General features: G+C 39.1%; 1 protein-coding gene across 14 annotated transcripts in view; it reads right to left on the bottom strand.

Moving 5' to 3' along the window:
* Nucleotides 1-24,228, bottom strand: part of SDK1 (sidekick cell adhesion molecule 1) — a 664,468-nt gene that overhangs the window by 589,877 nt on the left and 50,363 nt on the right. The window contains exon 1 of one of the 14 annotated variants that reach the window (XM_044979065.1): nucleotides 21,711-22,390. The exons of the other annotated variants lie outside the window; for them this stretch is intronic. Coding sequence (XP_044835000.1) covers nucleotides 21,711-21,753 — 43 coding nt within the window. The 5' untranslated portion in view covers nucleotides 21,754-22,390. Of the gene's footprint in view, nucleotides 1-21,710; nucleotides 22,391-24,228 lie in introns of those variants that run through there. 14 annotated transcript variants of the gene reach the window in all.

The following is a 24,228-nucleotide window of genomic DNA, read 5'->3' as shown; positions in this document are numbered from 1 at the left end:
TCCCACTGACTTTTGAATAACGTTGACATGAGCCTTCACTTTAGAGGCTACTTTCTTGAACTTCCCATTTGGCAGGTTATGGATAGCATACCCCAACAATGCCTCAAATCAGAAAAACCACTATGGACCACAGGTGATTACCTCATGCCTCTGCATCCAGCCAGGGAATGGCAAAGTGTCTGGACCTCATCTATCATTTCAAACAAGCACATTATTACTGACCCAGCAAGCCGCTCTCCCAGTTTCAACCTGTACTGCATCTGAACAAACCATGGAAGATGCAGCTACTTGATGCACACATGAAAAATCAAAGACTCCCATTTGTGCAACTAAGGTGAGAACATCCAATCCATCAAACACATCATAATGCATTGCCCCAAATATGGATTCAAAGGTGAATTGGATCATATCCACAACATCATATAGAAAGCTTGAAATGGCTTATGGACCTACAACTGCATCTATAGAATGTTGCTCTGCAGATGCTATATGAGAGAGACAGAGAGAGAGACGCTCAAGTCCTTTCCATTTCACCAGTGAAGCCAACCATGATGCCCCGTTTCTGTATCCTACTCCCATCTCATGCCTCTTCTATGCTGCCCTCAAAGCATTAAATGTCGTCCACCAAGACAGCTCCTTCACCTCGATCAAATCAGCAGTAAAAACTCACTCACACCATGTCACCTATGAAGAGGATGTAAAAAGAATTCAGACTGATCTAACAGACAGAACCATTGAGAAATATAAATGCCTTATTAAATAATCATATTATCTTATTATTTAAACCCTTGTCCTTCTGCCAATTCTCCCTTTTTTGTCTGTTTATAATCACCACTACTTTTGTCTTGTCAAATTTAGACTGTAAGCTTTAAAGTCAGGAATGGTGGATATTCTTTTTTCTGTGAAATGTCTAGCACTTTTGAAAGCTTACTTAAGTTCCATTAAAGGAGCAAACAAAATTTAAGTTAATTAATCTAAAGCTAAAAACCGCACACAGAACAAAGTACATCTACCTTTCCTAGTAAGCTAAGATACTCAAGTCAGGCAAGCTTTTCACTGTATGGAAACAAGAATAACTGGAGTATGGCAAGGAGGAAGCTCCCTCAAAATAGAGAGTAATATTAAACTGTTTCCTTGTCTTCGCCCACTGAGAAAAGAATGACAAAACTCACTTGACAGGGATGGCATAGATGGACACTGGAGAATTCAATATTCAGTATGCTGAGCATTTCTTAAAGACGAAAGATCTCTCAAAGTGGGATAGTTTTCTTAACAGATGTTTCTTGCTCTGTCAGTCAAGAATAACTTTGTTTTTATGTCATTACTACAAATAGCTTTCTAGGCAACAGACAAAGCTTTTGATCTTGATAAAGCATTTAAAAGTCAAATAATTCTAACATAAAATTATAGCAAGACTTCTTAAGTAAACTTAATTTTCTTCTCCTGCACAAGTTAATTGTACTACAAGTTATGAACCATTTCTGTTAAGTGTATGTCAGCATCTTCATGATGTTGCAATTGACCTGAGGCAAAGACTGCATTTTTCACACCTCATCTATGCAACTACATGTTAAATACCAGCTTCCAAAGTATTCCAAAGTATTCCACTGTTTTTGAGAGAGTTTTGAGAACTTGGAAAGGTATGCACTAATAATTTTTTCAAGTGCAGTATTTTTCAATAATTAAACCAAAATTACCATTTCAATATTCTCTTCAAAACAAGCTAGTGGAGGGGAGAGGGGAGAGGGGAGAGTGGGCTTGGGGGGAGGGGCAAGACCAAGCTTGTTCTGTCCCTTAAGGGTTAAAGTTTGTGTAGCTGTCTCTTTGTTGACTCAACCCATATTTAAGAGAGCACCATCTGCCAAGTTGTCTGGAATACAGTCCTTGTCTGATAATTATCATGTTGGAAAATAAACATCTCACCGTACCTATACACTCAAGATTTACTTTTATGACAATTTAAAAATCAGGCCACCAAACACCTTCTGAGGTTTACAAAATGTTAAAACGTTGGTTTCAGTTTTAAGCCCTGAAATTTATCTTTATTTCTAGTTGCATACTATTTTCAGTAGCTCAAAACCAGTCAAATTTTAAACGCCTTCAAAAACAACAATTGCATTTAAATGTCTGGATTAATGTCATTGTTCCAGTTTGCTTAATTGCTACTATGCAACAAAAAAAACTAGCACAACCAGTATTGCTATCAATACTTGCTCCCCAAGAACAAATTATAAAAATATATTTTAATAAAAATTCACTGTATAATTATTAATTCCAGAAATATTTTAAGCGTTAATACATTATGGGATGGTTTTCAGTAAATTCTAGTCTTAGGTACATTTTAAAACATGTTATGTAATTAATTCTTTCAGACATACTTTAGATGTCAATCTTTTTTTCTCTTACTAACTGCACAATTAAATAACTGTAAAATAAGTTTCTCACTTCAAGTAGTTATTTATTTAAGTTATTTTAGTCACAAAGATGACTAGTTATTTTCCATTTCCTAGTGCCTTATAGACAAGTGATATTGCAATACTGGAACACATTCTTGCACTAGCAGCAGAGGTCAGAATAGTTCTACAGTCTCTGCTGGGTATGTCTATAATAACAAAGGCCTTGATTCATCTCTGCATAAATCCAGTTTTATACCACTGAAACTGGAATTTCACAGTGGCAAATCGGGATCATGGTTCTGATTGTGCTGGGATAACTTCTTTTTAATCAATTACTTCCTGTCAACATTAGCATTATTTATAGACCTGAGAAATTGATGCTTTTGCTACAACACTGACAGTCAGAATCAGAAAAGTAGTTGAAAATGATTTAAAAGCAGTAGATAGTACTGCATATGAATACAGTGTTTTATTATGGTCTAAAAAACTTGGATTTATCAAATCTGGTCAAAATTCCTAAACAGATAGCAGGGTGAATAGTTGTGAGAACTTCAAAAGCAGTATAACAAGAGAATATATTTAATTGTACATTGCTGTGTGACAAATCCCTCAAATAATCCACACACACACACACACACTCTCTCTCTCTTCCTGTTTCTGATTTGAAAGAATATCACTATACTCACGTACATGAAACCAAAGCTTAACAACTTTAAAACTCTTATTAGGTCTCCTTTATATTTGATTCTGAATACAAATTCAACGCAGGTGTGAAAATAGGACTTTAGGCAGGAGTTCTGGTATTCCCTCCAGATCTGTATCCTTCAGCATCTGGAGCGGGGTGGAGAGAGGAGAGTGATTCTTCAACATAAAATTCTCCTACATTCATGGCTTACATAACTGCTAGAAAGAAAATAATTTTTAAACATTAATCTTGGTTCATAAGATATCAAGGTATTGAAAGGGTGTGTGGAAACTAGGTCCCATTTCAGTACTCTGGGATACCAGATTTGTTCTCACTTCAGTGCAATTTAGGAATAGGTAGTGCTTAATAATTTGTATTTGCATGGAAAGTAATACAGCAGTCAAATGGGCTCCAGTGTTTGTATACCAGTCTGGAAGAACATGGATGAGACAGTTAATAGAAGTCACGTGCAAAGATTGTAAATTTTAGGACAGCAGAAGACTGCAAACATTTTCCACTTGTTTGAGTGATTGGAACTAATCATGTCTTTTCGTACTGATTGAAAAATCTTTATAACAGAATCTGACATGTTATATCTACTTAGATTTCCACAGTCAGAAGCCATGTCATCAGACAGAACGTCTGCTAGAGGAGAACAGGATATTTGCAAAGCAACACCAAGACTGTTTCCTTTTGAGGAAGGTACATTTGTTCTGTTGGAGTCTTTTTTTAGTGTTGTTCTTTGGTCCAAGTAATGAGCCAATATTCAGGGTCTTTCTAGGTTTTTTCCATTAGAAGGAGAAACAAATGAGTCAGTTATTTCTTTGGTTAAATCCTGTTTATTTACAAAGAATGTGCACAAAGTCTTATTTCCTTGAACACAGTAAAAATAAACATCAGGATGCAGTTTCCTTGTTCAGCAAGTCATCATCATCATGTTTCCATTATGCCTTTGGTATTTAGGGCAGCAACAACGCTCCTCCACTCCTGTCTGTTTCTGGCAGATCTTTCAATGGTTTCCCAGCTGTGCCCCAGGTTTTTCAGCTCAGCTTACACAGCTCTTCACCATGTTTTTTTCAGGCAGCTTCATTTTTGCTTGCTTTCCGGTGTCCTTCTTAATACTATTCCGGTGCTGGAATCAGTTTCCATCTGAAGCACATGACCGATCCATCTCCAGCACCTCCTGGTAATGATGGTGCTCATATCTCCTTGGCTGCACTGTGTGACTAGGTCTTGGTTTGAGATTTTTCTGGGCCAGAAGATACAGAGGATTTTTCTGAGGCAGGCTGTATAGAATTAAGACAGTTTGGACATGTCATACCTTCTCATTCCCCAGCATTCTTCACTATAAAGTAATGTTGAAAGTACACAGCTCTGATAAATCTTGAGTTTGGTTTTGGTGGTGTATTTTGATGATTTCCAGACTGTATTTAAGGTCCTGACGGTGTTCCTGGCTTTATTGATTCATTTCCGGATGTCTTGGCTTGTTCCACCATCCTGGCTGATGGTGCTGCCCAAGTATGTGAATGTTCCTACATTCGTGAGAACATGATCCTCTAACTGTACTGGTGATGGTGAGACAATATTAAAGGTCATGATATCTGTCTTATTGCGGTTAATTTTCAGTCCAATTTGCGGACTAAATGTGTTGAGTCAAGTTGTTTTTTCTTGTATATGGAGTTGGGTATGTGACAGGAGAGCAAGATCATCTGTGAAGTCCAGGTCTTCAAGGGATCAGAAGGGTGTTAATTGAATATACTCTGGACTATGATCTTATGCAGTACCTTGCTTGGCACAGATAAGTGTGATATCACACCAGTTATTACAATCACTACGAGTTTCTTTCATTGGTATCTTCACTATTACCAAATTGGTCCACTCATCTGGTACCTTTTTCCCTTTCCCAGACTGATGTAAATAGAGGGGCCAGGATAGATGCTGCTAACTCAGGATTTACCTTGAACAATTCTGCATTCAAGTTCTCCTTGCCAGGAGCTTTCCCATTTTTTAAGGATTTGACGGTTTGAATGATCTCTTCCTTAGTTGAGGTGTTGTGTTGATATCAAGATCTTCTGCCTTCTGGATGTTTGCTTCCTCTTTAGGTGGCTCGCTGTTCAGCAATTCTTTGAAATGCTCTGTCCAGTGCATTTCTTGTTCTTTTTCTGTTGTCAGTAGATGGCCTTATTTGTCCCTGTTTGTTGGTGTCTGCTGTTTACCATTGATAAACCACGTCATTTTGTAGATGGTTCCTTGTTCTCCACGAGCAGCTGTATCCTCTGCTTGTGTTGCCAGATTATCAATATAATGTTGTTTGCACACTCTCACAAGACGTTTGACCTCCTGGTGTGCCTTGCTACACTGCTCGTGGTATTTGTCCTTTAGCTTCTGGGATTTTGTCTAAAACTTTTTTCTTCAGGGCTCATCTGGTTTCTATGGTGTTGGGTGTAATCCACTCCTTTCTTCTTTTCTGCTGGTAGCCTAGACAAGCTTCACTGCTCTGTTTACAGATTGTTGTTACTTTGTCCCACTTCTTGTTGATCTCCTCACCTGCATTCCCCTCCTTTTCATCAAGGTCTTCAAGTGCCTGAAACCTCTTCTTTAACTGCAGAACAAAGGCTTTCTGTATTTCAGGAAACTTTAGCTTGTTAATGACATGGCTATGTCACTTCTCAGTTTTAGCATGATGGAGGCTATCACCAGGTGGTGGTCGCTGCCAACATCTGCTCCCCTTCTCACTTTCACGTCTGTCAATGAGCGTCGCCATTTGCCATTGATCATCATGTGGTCAATCTGGTTCTTGTCTCTGCCATTTGGAGAACACCATGTCAGCTTGTGAATTTCACAATGTTGAAATAGGGTTCCGCCAATTACTAGATTGTTCATATTGCAGAAATCAACAAGCCTCTCTGTTTTCATTCATGGTGTCACACCTATGTCTTCCCATTGCTCTGGTGTTGTTTGTGACCTTGGCATTCAGGTATCCCATGAGGATAGTTAGGTCGTGGCGTGATACTCTAACTCCATCTGTAATGTAAGGTAGAATTTGTCCTTTGCTTATTCATCACTGTCATTTGTCAGAGCATAGCACTGAATCAGGGTGATATTATTGTGTTTCCTTTTCAGTCTGGCTCTCGTAAGTCTGCTGCTGATGGATTTCCACTCAAGCAGGGACTGCTACACTCCCTTCGTCAAAAGGATGGCAACACCCAAATGGTGTTGTCCATCATCCCATCCAGAATACAGCAAAGTTTCTCCCAAGGCCGTTGTTAATCTTCCTGATCCCGTCCACCTGCTCTCGCTGACAATCAGGATTTGTAAGCTGTAGTGTCTCATCTTTGCTGTGACCTGAGCTAGCTTCCCTGTTTTGTACATTGTCCATATGTTCCAAAAACCAAGTTTGTTTTTTCTCTGGGTACTGAGCACTTCAGTCTTCATGTCAGTGGCTTCCTTTCGGCTTTCACCACTGGCAATCACACAGGTCATTGACTCCTGAAGGCCATCACAAACAGTAATGGTTGAGTTCTCCACCACTGTTTCCGTAACATATCTTGTTTTTTATGGGATAGGATTGTTAGCCCTGTGCCAAACCCCCAACCTGGAGGACCAGGGCATCTGTTTTGTCTGGCCGCTCCCCCACAGATGAGTCTGGCATGGTTGAACCTGCCAAGAGCAAAAAGCCCAAGACTTTGGGGATCGTTAAAGCACACAAGCTGTCCTGCCTCAACAAGGCATGGACACCAGAGGACAGCAAGTACTCTATTAAAAAGAAACTCTTTATTTTGGCTTCCTCCCAGGGCTAAACTCACACTGCTTCTCTTGCTGTCTACTCACTTTCCCCCTACTTTCTGTCAGATATATCTCTCTGTCAGCTGCAATCAATCAGTGCCCCAGCCCCTATATTTGCAATCAGTCTCCAGGTAAACATTTTCTGTTAACTAATGTTAATAAGGCTAACACAGCACAGTAAATATTGTCCAATTGTGAGTCTGTAAAGAAAAATATGTCTCTCCTTTATCCTTTCTGGAAATATGATTACACAACTACAGACTGACTATCCACCCTTCCCTCAAGACAGTCTTTACGATTGAAAGTTGTGACCATTTTCACTTTCCATTGATGATCGATGAAATGGAAGTGAGAAATGTCACATCATCCATCTCTCTATTTGAAATCTTCCATGCATCAAGATTTAAGTTCAGTCTTAAAAACAAAACAAAAACAAAAAAAATCTCTGAATTGTAGGGCAGACATCTGTAGTAATATAGGCCTCCCAGAAAAGAATTAATAAGATAATAAATCCTTTTTTCTATGAATCCTTTTGCCATCTAAGCAGACTGGCTGGAAGAAAACAAACAATCAAGAAAGACAAAAACAGAGTGCTCTGGTCTCTCTCCTGTTTTCTAAGGATTTTAGTTTGGGTTAATTTACTTAGGCCTGGTCTACACTAAAAAGGGGGTTCGAATTAGGGTACGCAAATTCAGCTACGTGAATAGCGTAGCTGAATTCGAAGTACCCTAATTCGAACTACTCACCCGTCCAGACGCGGCGGGGTCGAACTCCGCGGCTCCAAGGTCGACTCCGCCACCGCCGTTTGCAGTGGTGGAGTACCGGAGTCGACCGCGGCGCTTCCGGAGTTCGAACTATCGCGTCTAGATCAGACACGATAGTTCGAACTCCGAGAAGTCGAACCGGACGGTAAGTGTAGACTAGCCCTTAGTAAAAGTGATTTAAGCCTATATATCTGAACCCTAGTCAAGGACACCACATGGATTAGGAAGGTCGTTAGTCCAAAAAGTCTGGTGATATTCTTTGAACTACACAATTAGTTTACATGAAACATTTTAATGAACAGTAGGGAGAAGCTATCAAATGGCTTCTGTGTGTGCAAAAGAGGCAGCAACCTGGAAACTTACAAAAATATATTTACAAGTTTTAATTTTAAATGAGTGAATAGTAATTAGAGATGGAAGAGAGTCATTCAACTTGTTAGTTTCCTACCAATGCAGGATATTTCTCTACCATAGATTCAAGTGCTTTGTCCAGTCTCGTTTTATATTATTCAAGGGAGGGACTTCCACTACTGTTCTTGGGACAATGATACATCTATGAAACATAGACTTCACTATTATAAAGTGATTACTTAAACTTTCCTTTACTCAGTTTGTCTGAATATTTTTCATTACAAACCATTAGGTCACCCTAGAGAATTGTTGTCCCTCTTTACTTGTGCATTCTCCTAATTACTGTATATTTATATTCACTCATCCCTCCCTCTACCTTAATCGGTATATATATTTAATCCTTTAAAATATATTTAACTCTTCTGTTACACATAGATCAGTCTCTTCAGCTCTTAAATTATTTTTATTTCTTTTCTCTGAATATCCCCCAGTTAGTCAATCTTTGTGGTAGTACACTGTACACTGAATTCAAGGTGTGATCTTACCAGTATTTTACAGAAAAGGAATAGCACATCCTGATCTTTGACATAGTGTCTCTTTGTATGGGTTTTGGGTTGTTGGGGTTTTTTTTACTACCTTATCATATTGCTAGTTCATTGCAATCTACAGTTCCCAAATACTTCCATTCTACTAAATATCTAATTTTCAAACTATTTTGCCCAACTGTATTAGCTTGCATTTTTCCATGCCGAATCTCTTACGGGGGCTCGTGATGAATAATAGGCTGAATATGAGCTCCCAATGTGATGCTGTGGCCAAAAGGGCTAATGCAATCCTGGGATGCATAACCAGGAAAATCTTGAGGAGTAGAGAATTATTTTACTTCTACATATGGCACTGGTGTGACCACTACTGGAATACAGTTTCCAGTTCTGTTATCCACAATTCAAGAATGTTAATAAATTGGAGAGCATTCTGAGAAGACCCACAAGAATAATTAAAGGATTAGAAAACATGCATAGTGACAGACTGAAAGGGTATGTCTATGCTGCAATTAAACACCCACAGCTGGCCTGTATCAGCTGACTAGGACTTGGGCTGTGAGACTATAAAGCTGCAGTGGTAGACATCCAGGCCCGAGACCCTACCCCTCGCAGGTTCCAGAGCCCAGGCACCAGCTTGAGCCCAGATGTCTACACTGCAATTTTATAGCACTGCAACCTAGCCTCAGATGCCTGAGTCAGCTGACACAGACCAGTCATAGGTGTTTAATTCCAGTGTAGACATACCCAAAGAGTTCAATCTATTTAGTTTAACAAAGACAAAGTTAAGGGATAACTTGATTACAGTCTGTAAGTATCTACGTGGGAAACAAATATTTAATAATAGGCTCTTCAATCTAGTGGAGAAAAGTATAACACAATCCAATGGCTGTAGGTTGAAGCTAAACATATCAGACTGGAATTAAAGTTAAAATTTCTGACAGTGAAGGTAGTTAATCATTGGAAGAATTTACCAAAATTTATAGTGGATTTTTAAATCAAAATTGGATGTCTTTTTAAAAGATATGCTCTAGGAATTATTTTGGGAATGTCTCTGACCTGTGTTTTACGAGATGTCAGACTAGATGATCACAATGGTCCCTTCTGGTGTTGGAATCTATGAATTTTCTACTCCATTTCTCAGCTATCTCCGTTTTTGTATTTTATCTGTCCTCACTGGTGTTTGCAATAATTATATAAAGTATTTATCTTGAGTATTTCTAATGTACCTGTCACCATGGTATCACCTAATACGTCAGTCAAATGCAGAGAAGGTTTTCAAAAAAGGGAATTCAGTGGGATAGAAACTGAAAACATTGTGGGGCCACTACCATTTAAGTGCTTTGGAAAAACACTAATTGGTCTGAACAGCATGATAACTCTCTCAGTTACCTGAATCTCAGTGTATACCTTTTAATATATATCTATTCACCAGTGTGAAATGTATTTTTAAATGGTCAGAACCGAAATAGTCTTAAGGTACAGAGATGAATATCTCATTACAAAACCATATGGCTAACAAACAACAAAATTTAATGTGACATTCTGTCATAAAGCTTGTTACTATGCTGTTGTCAGTTCACTTTCCAGCCTTGGCATTAGAGCATGTAGGGAGTAGTTGGGTTTACACTGCAACAAATGGAAATTTAAAGATGTAGACTTGGTATCCTGTAGGTCAAATTCAAATAACATATAACATCTTAGGGAGTATCTTTAACACCAAAAAGGTGGCATTGTGGTGGCAACATCAACAGAATCTTAACTGTATTGTTGCTAAGTGAAATATTACAACATACTTTCAGATATTTAAGATGAATTCCTCACTTTAGAGGATGCCAGGCTGTGCTCAAACTAGGTATAATAAAGTAGCCTGATAGCTGAAAGAAAGAACACATTGTACTTCTCTTTAATATTGTCAATATTTTCTTTAAAAGGCCAGTGGAGAAAACATGGGGAATTTATAAGAAAAAATACTAAATCTCAAGGTAAAGAGAAAACACAGCTTCAGGTGAGAAGGCTGCATCAAAAGAAAACTACTGTTTATTTCTAATTAAAATGAACATAATGTATACTGCAAAAAGAAAACGGAAATTTGTATACATATGGCATCCTGAATCCATAGATGCTGAATGTTAAATAAGTTTGTTTTTCATACTTTTCTGCATAAGTTACACTATATTGTTCCTAATTAATGAAATGCATAAGTATATTGTTTTAAATTTTCTTAATTAGAATAAGAGTTCCCAAATTTTGGAAGAAAATACATTTTATCATTTTGCTTAAAATTGTTCAATGGTATTGCAGCAGTAGAGCTTCTGGGGAAAAGACATAGGAAATTGGAACATGGCATGCAACTGAGAAGCTGTACTTTGTGTAAGCTTCTGAAACAATTTCAGTGGGGGCAGAATATATTTAGTATAAATGCAAAAGACAAAAAAACCTTATGCATAGGAATTTGAAGTAAAAAATGCAAAGCACCAGTAAAACAATATAATCTTTGCTCTATGGATTTTGACTGCATACTAGTAATTCTCTCCTTTGCCAAGCATAGGCAACAGGAAGTTAGTGTTCAATAAATGTGTTGGGATTTTTTTCAATAAAATGAAAAGTTTTATGGCATGTCTTCCTACACTCTCCTGACATCAACTGGAAAATCCATCAACACAAGCTATTATTGGAAAAACAATACTATAATAAAAGAGGGGGCTGGCAGGGTATTCTCCTTGAAGACCGCCTGACTTTGGGATTCATTGCCCCACTATCTGCTGACCTTTGGGCATGCTGCAAAGTCTATCAGACTTTTGGGGAGGGTTAGGGTTCACATGGGAAGGGATGTGGGTTTGTCTTATTTAAAAATGCTAGATTTTTGTAAAGGGATGAAGCTGATTGGGTTATGTATTATAGATTTGTAATTTAAAGTGTTGGCAGGAGACCCACAGCCTGATACGGGAACTTTATTGTGTATGTTTACAAACTGAAAAATATTTTAAAATGTCAGTGATACAGTTTTTGCACACCCTATAAATATTAACCTAATAACTATTCTCAATGTAAAAGGTAAAGCGATTCTCTGGTCCTTTGAAATGTCTGAAACTAGGCCTCCTGCATCCTTTCTGTATTATGAAAAGACAGGTTATACTGCAACTAAGATTATTAAAAGAGAGATTATACTTCAACTAAATCAAATAAATTTATTTAGATAATTTATAAGGCCCCATTGCCAAAAAAAAGGTAGGAGGATGCATTTATATTTTTAATATATTACTTTATAATTGACTTTTGAATTTCAGAATTGACAGATTGCACTTTGGAGTTCATCCATGCACTGAGCAGCAAATAATCAATAAAAAAGCATTGGTGTCCTCTGCTGGCCCTCCCTTTGAAGAGTTGCTGATACTAGTTAATATGGCATTCCCAGAGCTACATCCTATAATATGGTAGAATATATACTCCTTATAACCTGCCTGTAAATTTGAATAACTTTCAGTCTCTCTCAACAACAAAAAATGTTAAGCTTAACTACTAAGGAGTAAAGAGAATGCAGCTGAACTTCAGCCTAAGAAAACTAAGCCTTATATTTTAACTTATGCTAAAAAATGAATTATTGGCCTATCCTCAGATAAGTAGTTCTGAAATAAATTGGAATAATCAAATACAGAAATCTGTTTCTGCATCTTTAGTATTCTAGTTCAAAGCTAATGGAGGTCTGAATAGCAATCCCAGTAAGGGAAGTAAACTAAGACACCAGAAAATGCAGGGAATGCACTAAATTGAGAAGGATTAAACCCACATCAGCAGAAGCGAAAGCATCCAGTCTGTAGTACTTCGTGTAGATATTTAGGGAAGATCAGACTGCCATGTTGTACAGCAGGGTTTCTCAAACGAGGGTCGCTGCTTGCGTAGGGAAAGCCCCTGACGGGACGGGACGGTTTCTTTACCTGCCCTGTCCGCAGGTCCGGATGATCGCGGCTCCCGCTGGCTGCGGATCGCTGCTCCAGGCCAATGGGAGCTGCTGGAAGTGACGGACAGTACATCCCTCAGCCCGCACCACTCCCAGCAGCTCCCATTGGCCTGGAGCAGCTATCCGCGGCCAGTGGGAACCGCGATTGGCCAGACCTGCAGACTCGGCAGGTAAACAAACCGGCCCGACCCTACACAAGCGGCGACCCCTGTTTGAGAAAACCTGATATAGACTTTTTGTCTTGTGCAATTATTTTAAAACAATGTCCTTAGCTAAAAAACTAAGCTAATCTATTCCATTTTTTCCTAAACTGTTGTTTAGTAATATAGAAATTCATAAGATCTCTATTTCAAACCTTTGAACACCATTTTCTTTGTTTAAAATTATGCTATTTTGTCAACAAACTTGTTCTGAAACTGAATGCTCATAATCCTTTTTTATAAAAATTTGTAATGTCCCTTTAAATAACTGGAAGTCCTAAATCCATATTATTGACACTGCAAATTCTGTAAATACACAATTAACATCAGCTGTATAGTTATAGCCCTATGTTCAATGATTCACAGCCTGTTGTCATGACAGTGCTGGGACTTGAAACAGGTTTAGGCTTGATGAGTAGCTCCACTGGGCATTTAAATGCCAACTGCCAGGTAAATTGTTAATGAGGAAAACAATGTTTGCTGCTCATAATAATAAAAAAAAAAGCAGGAATGGGATTTTTGTATTTTACTTTTATAAAAGAAAGGAAAGTGAATTTATTTTATGTATTTCTCTGTTCAGTACCATTTTTTCCATTAAGCTTTATTTTTATTTTTTTGTGGAGCGGATGCAGGAATTAATGATCCACACAAGAAGTTATCAGCAGAAATCAAATAAAAATGATTGATCACCTATCTTTCTAACTATAGAAGTATTTCAGCAGAAAAAGCAATGTTATGCCAAATAATATTAATGCAACTGTGACGTTGCAGTCTATATGATTTTATAAAAATTTGATAATGAGTGAATATAATCTAACTGGAATATGCTTCATGCAAAAGGTCTCTTGTAAGGAATCATTACAAAGCTTATTATACACTGAGTGTGATCATTCTATTTGTATAAATGTACCACTCTTGTATCTGAAACTAGAAATATGAAATAAACTCTGAGGGCCTATTGTAATTATGCAAAGTGTGGGCCATTAATGGTGGTTTGGAATCTTGATGACTCCCATTAACCAGGACAACTGTCCGCAGATGGGTGTGTTTTACCTGTAAGTCTTCCTGTATACCTGTGTGCTGGCAAGTGGGCAATGAAGTCTTGCAGTGACATGTGATCATGTCACCTGAACTGGAATCCATCTTTAACCTGGTGTCTTTTCATTGAGAAGGACGGGGTGGAAACCCAGAGAGGGACAAAGGATTCCCGGCTTATGCAAAAGATATATAAAAGGGTGGAACAGAACAAAGAGGAGAGGAGCCATCATGAAGAATCCCCTAGCTACCACCTGAGCTGGGACAAGAAATGTACCAGGAGAAAAAATTGTGCCCAGGCCTGGAAGGTGTCCAGTTTGAGGAAAAAACTTACTGAAGCATCTCTGAGGGTGAGATTATCTGTATTCAGTTTGTTTAGACATAGATTTACGTATTTTATTTTATTTTGCTTGGTGCCTTACTTTGTTCTGTCTGTTACTACTTGGAACCACTTAAATCCTACTTTCTGTATTTAATAAAATCACTTTTTACTTATTAATTGACCCAGAGTATGTATTAATACCTGGGGGAGCAAACAGCCATGCACATCTGTTTATCAGTGTTATAGAGGGCGAACAATTTATGAGTTTACCCTGTATAAGCTTTATACAGGGTAAAACAGATTTATTTGGGTTTAGACCCCATTGGGAGTTGGGCATCTGAGTGTTAAAGACAAGCACACTTCTGTGAGCTGCTTTCAGGTAAACCTGAAGTTTTGGGGCAAATAATTCAGACCCTGGGTCTTTATTGGAGCAGACAGGAGTGTCTGGCTCAGCAAGACAGGGTGCTGGAGTCCTGAGCTGGCAGGGAAAACAGGAGCAGAGGTAGTCTTGGCACATCAGGTGGCAGCTCCCAGGGGGTTTCTGTGATCCAACCCGTCACAGCAACGTCTTTTTAAAATTTGTACTTGAAGCTGAAACTTTCTTAAATTATTCAGCTCTCCTCTGAGACCAAGCATGCTAAATGTAAGGCTTGACTACCTTAGGTTACTTGATACATCAGGTATCAGTGATGCTGTGGATGAATTCTAGCTTGTCATTCACAAACCAGGAAGTGCTGATGTGTTAAAGATTTCACAGAAGAGTGAAAAAGAACATAAAAGTAAAGTTAAAACTGTCTGATTAGTGGGGACATTCAGTATATCTTTCTGGGTTTTCATTTTAGCATTGTAGTTCATCGTTGATGCACTGCTGGACCTACAAAGTTAATATTAAGGGTCTTCTAAGCACAAGCAGAATAATTGGATCCAGCCTCCCAAGGCAATAGAACTTTTAAAACAGATTAATTTATAGAAAGTGTAACATCCTTTCGTATTCAAAGGAGCGCCATAGGCAAAAAATGGATAAAGCTGATCTACAGTTCAGAGAAAACATGGAATGGTACATAAGCGATTGTTAACATAAAAGGACCACTAGCTCCTCAATCTTCCCAACTGAACCTAGGAAGAAAGAAATTCTATTTTTATAGCAACTCGTAGAAGCGGAGAGGTCCACATTTCTACATGTTCCTACAGCATCCTCCACAAGTAATGAATATGCTGAACAGGGAGGACCACCAACACAGGGCTTCTATGTATACTTGTAGATGGCAAAGTTATGTTCTTTCTGTAAAATTTGCTGATATGTTGACCAGCAGCAAAACACAAGGGAGTATTCACTCACTGGGATTAGTGGCAGCAGAATCTCAGAATAACTGCAGATTAACGTTTATAGCGTTGCTTTCAATTTTTTTTAACTTGAGTGATAACTTGTGGTATGATATCAGACCACATAATTAAAATCTGGATGCAAGGAGTTTAGTAACATATTGTTTTAAATGTGCTACACTTTTACCTCTGGAGATGTGTTAAAAGTGGAATGAGGTTCACAGCCATCCATCCACCTGTGGTCTAAGCACAACAGTGAGCCAAGAATTTAAACAGGACAAGAAAAATCCCTTTCAATTCTAAAGATATGGCAACTAGAATAACTCCCAGTGGCTAAATATAAAAAAGGACTTTGGTTCTGATAAAGTAATTTATTTAATTATTTTCTGTGATCTAGTAACATGAGTTGCACAGCGATGCTGGGCTCCTTCTTATTCATCCACTAGGCAGAGTAGCACACAATAGAATTCTTCCAAATTCACTCCCCAGAGCTAGCCAAGCCTCACCATCTTTTCTTCCTCTCCAGTGCAAGGATTTACAGTGCTGTAAAAACTTTTGGATTAGCGAGTAACATAACTATTTTGATGTCACAGAACTTTTTGATTGGTGGAGCTACAACACAAAAAATAGTTAGCAAGTACGAAATTTCCTTTTCCCTATCCTAGTTGTCAGTGCAAAGAGATGGAATTGGCATAGTATTCCTTCCTCCCCCTCCCCCCAAAGGAAAAAAAAAAGGCAGGGAGGGGAAGAGAAAGAGCCGTTAGTTAAACAGATCCTACATAAAGTTAAGAGTCCGGGTGGGGGAGTAAAATTTAGTTACTTTAGAACTAAAGAAAATGAGCCCCAATCAACAAAATTAACCTGTGGCTCCAATTAAAAGGGAGAGAGCAAATCTTTTTTTTTTTAAATGATCAGAGATAATGATTCACAAAGGTGACATCTGCTGAAAGTAGCATAATGAGGTGAACGTTCTTAGTGAAAGCATGAACTAGGAAACACCAAGTAACAACATCCCACAGTTACTCAGCTGAAGCATCTCCCCTTTCAGCCCAAAAGGTATGAAACAGGATAACTGAGCCTTATTTATGACACACACTCTCATAAACTTCCCCTTTCCTTCCCTCTGCTCCAACGCACAAATAAATTATTCTTCTATGTTTACCTTTTTTTATTTCCTTCAAATTTGACAATCATCAGCTGAGTACTTCATCTTTTTTATCCCCTTGAACCTTTTTAGGATCCAGGAATCTAATAACTTTTTCTTAAATAAATGCAAGACAATATGGTTTTACTATGAACACCAATAAAATCTACATGACCAAAAAGATAAGTGATTCCATTATAAATTCCTTACATTTAAAATGACTCTTTACTTGGAAAAGGAATTATTGCCCATTAACAATTTAAGTGGACAGACTAATTTTTCAGTTCTTGAACCCTATTGAACCATATCCCTTTCCACACACACAAAAATGGGATTTATATCTGTGCAAGAAATTAGATCAGAGCAACAGTAATGAAAGGAGAACAATTTACACATTAACATTAAAGAATGGAACTTTACTGGGATCAATCTGTATCACTTCAGTAATATTTATTAGTAAGCCCTGTTCTACACATTAATTACCCAGACAAAAAACGAAGAGCTTAAAAGCTGCAGACCAGTGCAAGTCATGCTTTCAAAACTTCCTATTAAAATATAAAATGTTAAGTATTCTGTATCAGTAATCCCATCATATCAACAAAAGAGTTCATAGAATGTAAAATAATCCTTAAAAAGAATATTTTCAAATTTAAAAAAACGTAATTTTGAATAGTATCGGAGGGGTAGCCATGTTAGTCTGGATCTCTAAAAGCAGCAAAGAGTCCTGTGGCACCTTATAGACTAACAGATGTATTGGAGCATGAGCTTTCGTGGGTGAATACCCACTTCGTCAGATACATGTAGTGGAAATTTCACTACATGCATCCACTGAAGTGGGTATTCACCCACGAAAGCTCATGCTCCAATACGTCTGTTAGTCTATAAGGTGCCACAGGACTCTTTGCTGCTTTTAATTTTGAATAGTAATGTAACACCTGGACTGAGGCAGTTTGACTGGAGTATATCCAAGCTGAAATTAAAATCAACTATATTTTTAAACTACAAATGAAAATAGTAAAATTACAATGCTAATCAAATCAAGCCACAATCTTTGTTTTTACAACACTAATTCAAATGTCATTAGTTTCCATGTGCTCAAAGGATTTATTGGGAATTGCCCAAGACTTTACTGGAATTTTGCACCAGATACAAGTTCTGCATTCACTTTCCTGTTTATAGCGTTAGGCAAAAAATATTGAAGTTTCCAAATCTTATATGTAAAGGACTTAATGCTCATCCCTTTCTTTAAGAACATTAACAGCATGTGCAATGACCAAACATGACAAAGGCCCTCCTTTACCAAACTCATAGCCAAGGCTAAAAATAAGTTTGAAACCTGTTACCTATAGCTGCCTGTTTCTTTAAAAGGAAGCAGTGCCGCAACCCCACAATCTTTGTTTCTGAAAGAACTATTGCACACACACACACAGAAACAACGTCTAATTAAATAATTCAATAAGCACTCTGGTGTTTTTACTCTAATATTATTACAGTTGACAACACAGATGTATGAAAGTTGGGATTTGCGTATGTGATTACAGAAGAAGTTTATGCTTTTGGCTCTGCCCTAAATAACCTAAAATGAAACCTCCTTTAGATGCATTAACAAATTTAAAATATGCTTAGAAATCTGAAACCTAGCACTACATAAATGTAGATTACAAAAATAGTTTTGACTTTTTCCCCACAAGTTACTCCATGACAAATAATACAAAATAATACATTAATGTACCTATCTTAAATGAAAATGAAAAATAATCCAAGCTATGATATATCATTTGGTTTCTGAGTGACATCTTATTGTTTATGATGGTCACAATTTTTCAGCTGATTACTTCAAGTGTCACTCTTTCCACTCAGTTTCAGACACCTAACAAAGAAGCAGGGGGAATATGCACATGTTTAGACTAATAGTTATTATGGTCCAAATGAGAAGCTAAAATTATTAAACCACGGTGCAATTTTTCACATTGTACAAAATGGACATCTAATGAAGAAAAAAAGGAAATAGCTGAATTTTGAAGAGATCAGTTTAAAACAAGTTTATTATGATTGACTGAAATAAACATCTACTGTATTTGGCAATTTGATGTGTCTAGAATCCAGTTAAGCACTGCATAAGCAATCCTTCAAGAAAGTACTAATAATCATCAATGCAGAGGTTAGAAGTTTCAACATAGTAACTATCTGAAGGATCTTAACACAGTGGAAGTTCTGAAAAGTTAAATCAGACAACGAACTGGGAACAAGCAAACCGTAAAAAAGAAGAGAAAGGGGGACTTCAAAATGAATGTTATGAAAACTGACACATTAGAAGGCCTGCATTAAGAGAACACACTATGCACACATCTGAAGGTTACAAATGCCATTTTCTGCATGTTAACTCCGCTTTCAGGGTATTTTCTTTCTTCCTTGCTCAAAGCACTGCTTCAGACAGTTCCCCTGTTGCTTCTCTCAGTTCTTCTTGTGTCAAGTGACAAGTGTTTGGGGGGAAATGAATGTTAAGCTATTGCCACTGGAACAGCATTTCCCATCTTACACTGCACCCTGAAGGCCATCCTTCTGAACAGCCGGATGACAAAAAAGGCCAAAAGAGAGACAATTATTTAACCTGACCCCAAATGACAAGAAACAGCCCTCAAGATATGTGAAAAATCAACCTGTGTAGCAAGAATACTAAAGAGCCAGTCAGAGATTTTAAAATATCATTTTGAAACAAAAACTGAATTATGTAAGAGATCAAAAATAGCTATAAAAATAAGTTAATCCACAGCTTCTCTCTTACATATAAGTAATAATTTGTCTACAAAAATAATAAAAGTAACATCACTTTGCAAAGTAGAAAATTGCTTTTCCTTTCCCTAATGATATAATACCTACTGCCTTTGCAAGCTGGGAATTAATCCACTTTGTCATGCATTGATGGGTGACACAGAACAGTTCTCCTGTATGTATAGACTTTGGTGTTATATTAACTCAATATTCAACACAACTGACAACTGAATGGGCTAGCTGCACCCAGCCCCAACACTCACTGACAGATGGGGAATAAAGATTGTGGAGTATGCCATAATTTACCAAAGCACTGATGCCTATTCACTTCATGCTGCAATGATTTCCAAGTAAACACACCACAAGTACACCATTAATACAAAGAAAATGACAGCCAACGCTTATTCCACAATAGTGCACATTCATACAAGAGCTGGTTTATTCAGGAAGTGCTATGACAATAACAGCTTGAAAAAACACAAAAAGTTCCTAAAAGATATGCACTTGCTCATTTGAATGTTAGGAAATCTAAAAAATGTACAGTACAAATATACAGAATGAACGCTTTGGGCTAAATTCAACAAACCTGCAGGGCATGTATCAAATAGGATAATTTCTTACCTGATCATTTATTACCCAACAATTCCTTTATGACTGGACTGTATTAATCCAGACTGACTGGCAGTCCTTTTGTAGTGAGGCAGAGTGGCCTCCTTCTGGATCAGAGAGGGAGGGACCATTACATGCCTTCATCGTGGGCAGAGCCAAACTCACCCCGCCACCCACACTTGAAGCACAGGGGCAGGACAGGAAGTATAAAGAGAGGGACCTACAGCTCAGCTGGTGTTGGGCCAGGGAAGGAGGCGGACGTCTCAAGCCGTCTGCAGGATCCCAGTTCAGTCACTAAGCTGCACAGTGCCCTGCGAACAGAGGAGGCTGAGGGCGGCAAGGAGTTGCTAGAGCCAATGCCAGCAGTCTATGGAACAGCGAGAGAGAGAGAGCTGCCAGCAGAGCAACACCACTGTAGGAAGTAGCCCAGGGGAACCCGACACTGATCCGCTTGCGCTGCTGGGAAGCAAGGCAACATGTTTTGATTGTTCCTCTGCTGACCCAGTGGTGGGACTACCTGTCACTGTTAGGGCCAGGGGCGGCTCTAGACATTTTGCCGCCCCAAGCACCGAGGGTCCGCTGGTCCTGCGGCTTCGGTGGACCTCCCGCAGGCGTGCCTGCGGAGGGTCCGCTGGTCCCGCGGGACCAGCGGACCCTCCACAGGGCCCTCAGCTGGGACCCAGTGAAGTGGTGGGGGAGGCAAGGACCTCCTAACCCCTCTCACCAACTGCCCACACCTGGGGCCAGTGACCAACTCACCTGAGGCTTAAGGCTCTGGCCACAGACTGTTTGTTGCTCTGCCCTGCCCACAGGGCCAGAGTATATAGACCAGTGGTCCCCAAACTTTTCACATCACGCCTCCCTTTACCCTTGTCCGTGCTCCCCACCCCAGGAGCCAGGGCCGGGAGCAGGGCCACGACTCCGGGGGTGGGGGTGCAGACAGAGATAAGGGGGCCGAGGCTGGGGCTGCAGCTTCGGCAGGGTTGGGGCCAAAAGCAGAGCCACAGCTGGGGGACAAGGCTGCAGGCGGGGCTGCAGCAAAGGGAACAGAGACATAGCTGGGGGCCCAGGCTGAGGGTGGATCTGTGGCCAGGGGCCATGGCTGGGGGTGGGGCTTGGGACAGGAGCCACTAGGAGGATCATCTTAACAAGATTGCAGCCATCCTTAGAGCCCTCAACACCACTGGGCTGATGGCCAATCCTAAGAAGTGTAAGATCAGGTGGCAGGAGACCACCTATCTCAGATACACCCTAGGGTAGGGCTGAGTATGCCCCCTAGTATGAAAGGTCCAGGCTCTGCAGGCCTACCTGCCACTGACAATGAAGAAAAGGTGTAGCAGTCTCTAGGGCTAGCAGGCTATTACCACCATTTCGTCCTCAATTTTGCCTCGGTTGCGGCCCCCTGACAGAGCTCCTAACAAAGGACAGTCCCCGGCATGTACGCTGGACAGTGGAGTGCAGACAGGCCTTCAAAGACTACCTGTGCCAGGAGCTGGTGCTGTTTATAAGTTCATAAGGAAGCTGAGACAGGAATGAAAACCCACCTTATCTTTGTTATGTTATATTCACAGAGTGCCTTTGATACCAAACTGCCCAGCACTTAACTTTTGAATTTGACATCCTTCTGCACTTCCTGACGTAGAATCCTCAGCTGAGGTTTTGAAAACAGTACATTTATAAATATGTGAACAATTAAATAACTTTCATTATAATAAAATAAAAATCAATATTAAATCCTGTAAGTATCAAGACTAGCATAGGAGAACTTAAAATAAAATTGTCAGGTAACAACACTTTAAGAAAACTTATCCATTTCTTACCTGGGAATTTCCTTTCTTGGAATAATAAGGTCCATAAACCCATGACGTTGGGTCTCTACTCCATAAAGCCTTGGAGGCAGACTAAACCTATCAATCAGTGACAGGGGAGGTATGGCTCCACCTCTGACAAACTGCCAGTTAAGACATTTCCATAGCTTAGCAAAACTATTCATTTTATATTGGTAAGGAAAAATTAAGCATTATGGCTAAACAGAACAATCCTCCTGCAAAGCAACAAATTGAATGAAAAAACAAACTCTTGAGTACCAATTAATAATCCCACATCTTTCCCCAAGTCACAGCCCATTCACGGTGGGGTGGATTTGTGGACCTCATTACTCTAAAATAGTAAATTTTCAAGTAAAGCAGAGATAATTTTCCTGTTCTTATTCATAAAAATATCCACAGATTCATGACAGTGGAATTTTCACAGCAGAGTCCACTGGAGTGGAGGAGGGGCAACTATCTACAGTTATGTATAGATTCAAAAGTCAACAGCCCTTTCCTGACAGTTACTGGGTTACTACATTGAGGATCACCCATCTACAGAGGACAACGTCTGTCAGTGAGTGATGTCCAGCTGGCTGAATTTGAAGAACATATGACTAAATGGCAGCTTTACAGATTTCCTCATATGAGGCATATGATCTTCCTGCTCATGAAGTTGCCACAGTTCTGAGAGAGTGAGTTCTGATATTGCAAGATGAAATTACAATTCAAAAAGTATATGTCAAAAGCATACAATACCTCAGCCACCTAAAAATGGATGATTTTGAAAACTTCTTTCCCTTTGACACAAATAAGAAAGCACAAACAAAACATGTATCTTTCTGAACTGAGCTGCATGGTGAAAATATGTTTGGAGAGCTCTGCAGATGTGCAAAATATGCCACAATTTCTCTTTGCACTGGAGCTGGGAAGAAGGATGGAAGGACAATTTACTGTGCTCTCCAGAACCTGGAGTTAAACTTTGGTATGAAAACAGGATCAGTTCTGAGTACCAGCATCCAAACCTCAAGAGGCTCAGATGGGAGCGGCTATCCAGGCAGAATCTTCTATTGAAGCACTGGTGACCTTGAGAGCAGTGTTTTACCCTGTCATGTTATATTTACTTCCTGTTTAATACAATTACTCTGTTGAATATATATATATTGTGTGTGTGTTATTTCTTGGGAGTATCCAACTATCTGGCAAAGAAGTGAAGGTTACCCTGTGGTTACAATTTTCCTTCCAATCTGCCCTGATGACTCTGCCAGGAAGGTGCGACAGAGGAGTCAGGATCCAGATGAACTCAGGCCTGTCCAACAAAATTCATAAGTAGACTGGTGTTAAAGGAGGTAACCAGATGGATAAGGGCACCACAGTAATAAAAAACAAACCAGAAATTTCAAATGATTCTACATGGGCAGAATTTCTCACAATGAATTAATGGATTAGTTCTTCCAGAGGCTGAGCTTATGATTGACAGTTTTAAAGACTGCCCCATAAACTGAGCAGGATCAAATCTTCCTGTCAGGATTTCAGGATGAACCTTTGATAAAAGTAAACTGCAATCATTTTCCTAACTATTTTAAATACACCGAGTGTGCTAGGAAATATTTTTTTAAAAAGACAATGTAAGAGACAATTACAGTATTTTGTGATATACCACTTCTAAAAAACAGGTGTGTGGCATGCCTATTGTTTCAATGAAATGCATACATAATGCCACAAAAAATACTGCAACTCTTACTTACTCTTTTAAAAAAAGAAAAAATCTAACCTCTTTAAAAATGACTTGATAGAAAGTGTAGCACAGAAATTACTTGATCTTTTGCTATCTGACATTTTTGAAAAACAACATCTGGGATAATTCATCATGTAACAATCTTTCTGATTATCTGTTGTGAACCTGGTCTTCCAGCACAATAACAGCCCTGCTTCAGATAATGTTAGTCACAGATAGGATATTCTGTGCAGATTCCAGTTAGAGAATGACTAACGAGTTGGTTCCATGTCTGATAGCCAGGAAGAAGGGACTTTAAACCAGGGAGACAAACTTAATTTTGAATATTATTAAAGTTTGAACAGTGCAAATGTGTGTCAAGGATGCCTTAAAATATTGACCAATAAATGTGGAAGTTGGATGGACCAGCCTTACTTGGCATCTAAGGAAACTAAACTTGTTGTAAACAAGAGAAGTAAATACTGTTTTTACATGTGGGTGATTTATTTCTTATTGCACTCCCACACAGAGGAGAAAGGAGATATAACGACCCACTCCCCATTTAAGCCCAAGCGGGCTGCATCATCACCAGAGCCTGTGCAAGCGGGAGAGCAGCTGCCGTCAGGCTGCTACTCCACCTCCTGTGCAGATGTGGGGAGATGGACAGGCAGAGGTGGGGAAGGGGTGGAGCTTTAGCCCTAAAGCAACCACAGAGGTGAGCAGCAATTTGTACCAGCAAAAATGCTTGTGCAGATGACTGTCCCTCTGGAGCAAGGGGAAAGCAGGGGTAAAACTGTGATTCTCTGAGCACAA

Source organism: Mauremys mutica, chromosome 11, assembly GCF_020497125.1.
Source record: "Mauremys mutica isolate MM-2020 ecotype Southern chromosome 11, ASM2049712v1, whole genome shotgun sequence".
Lineage (NCBI taxonomy): Eukaryota > Metazoa > Chordata > Testudines > Geoemydidae > Mauremys > Mauremys mutica.
The sequence above is the reverse complement of the archived record's forward strand: the minus strand, read 5'-3'. Positions and strand labels throughout refer to the sequence as shown.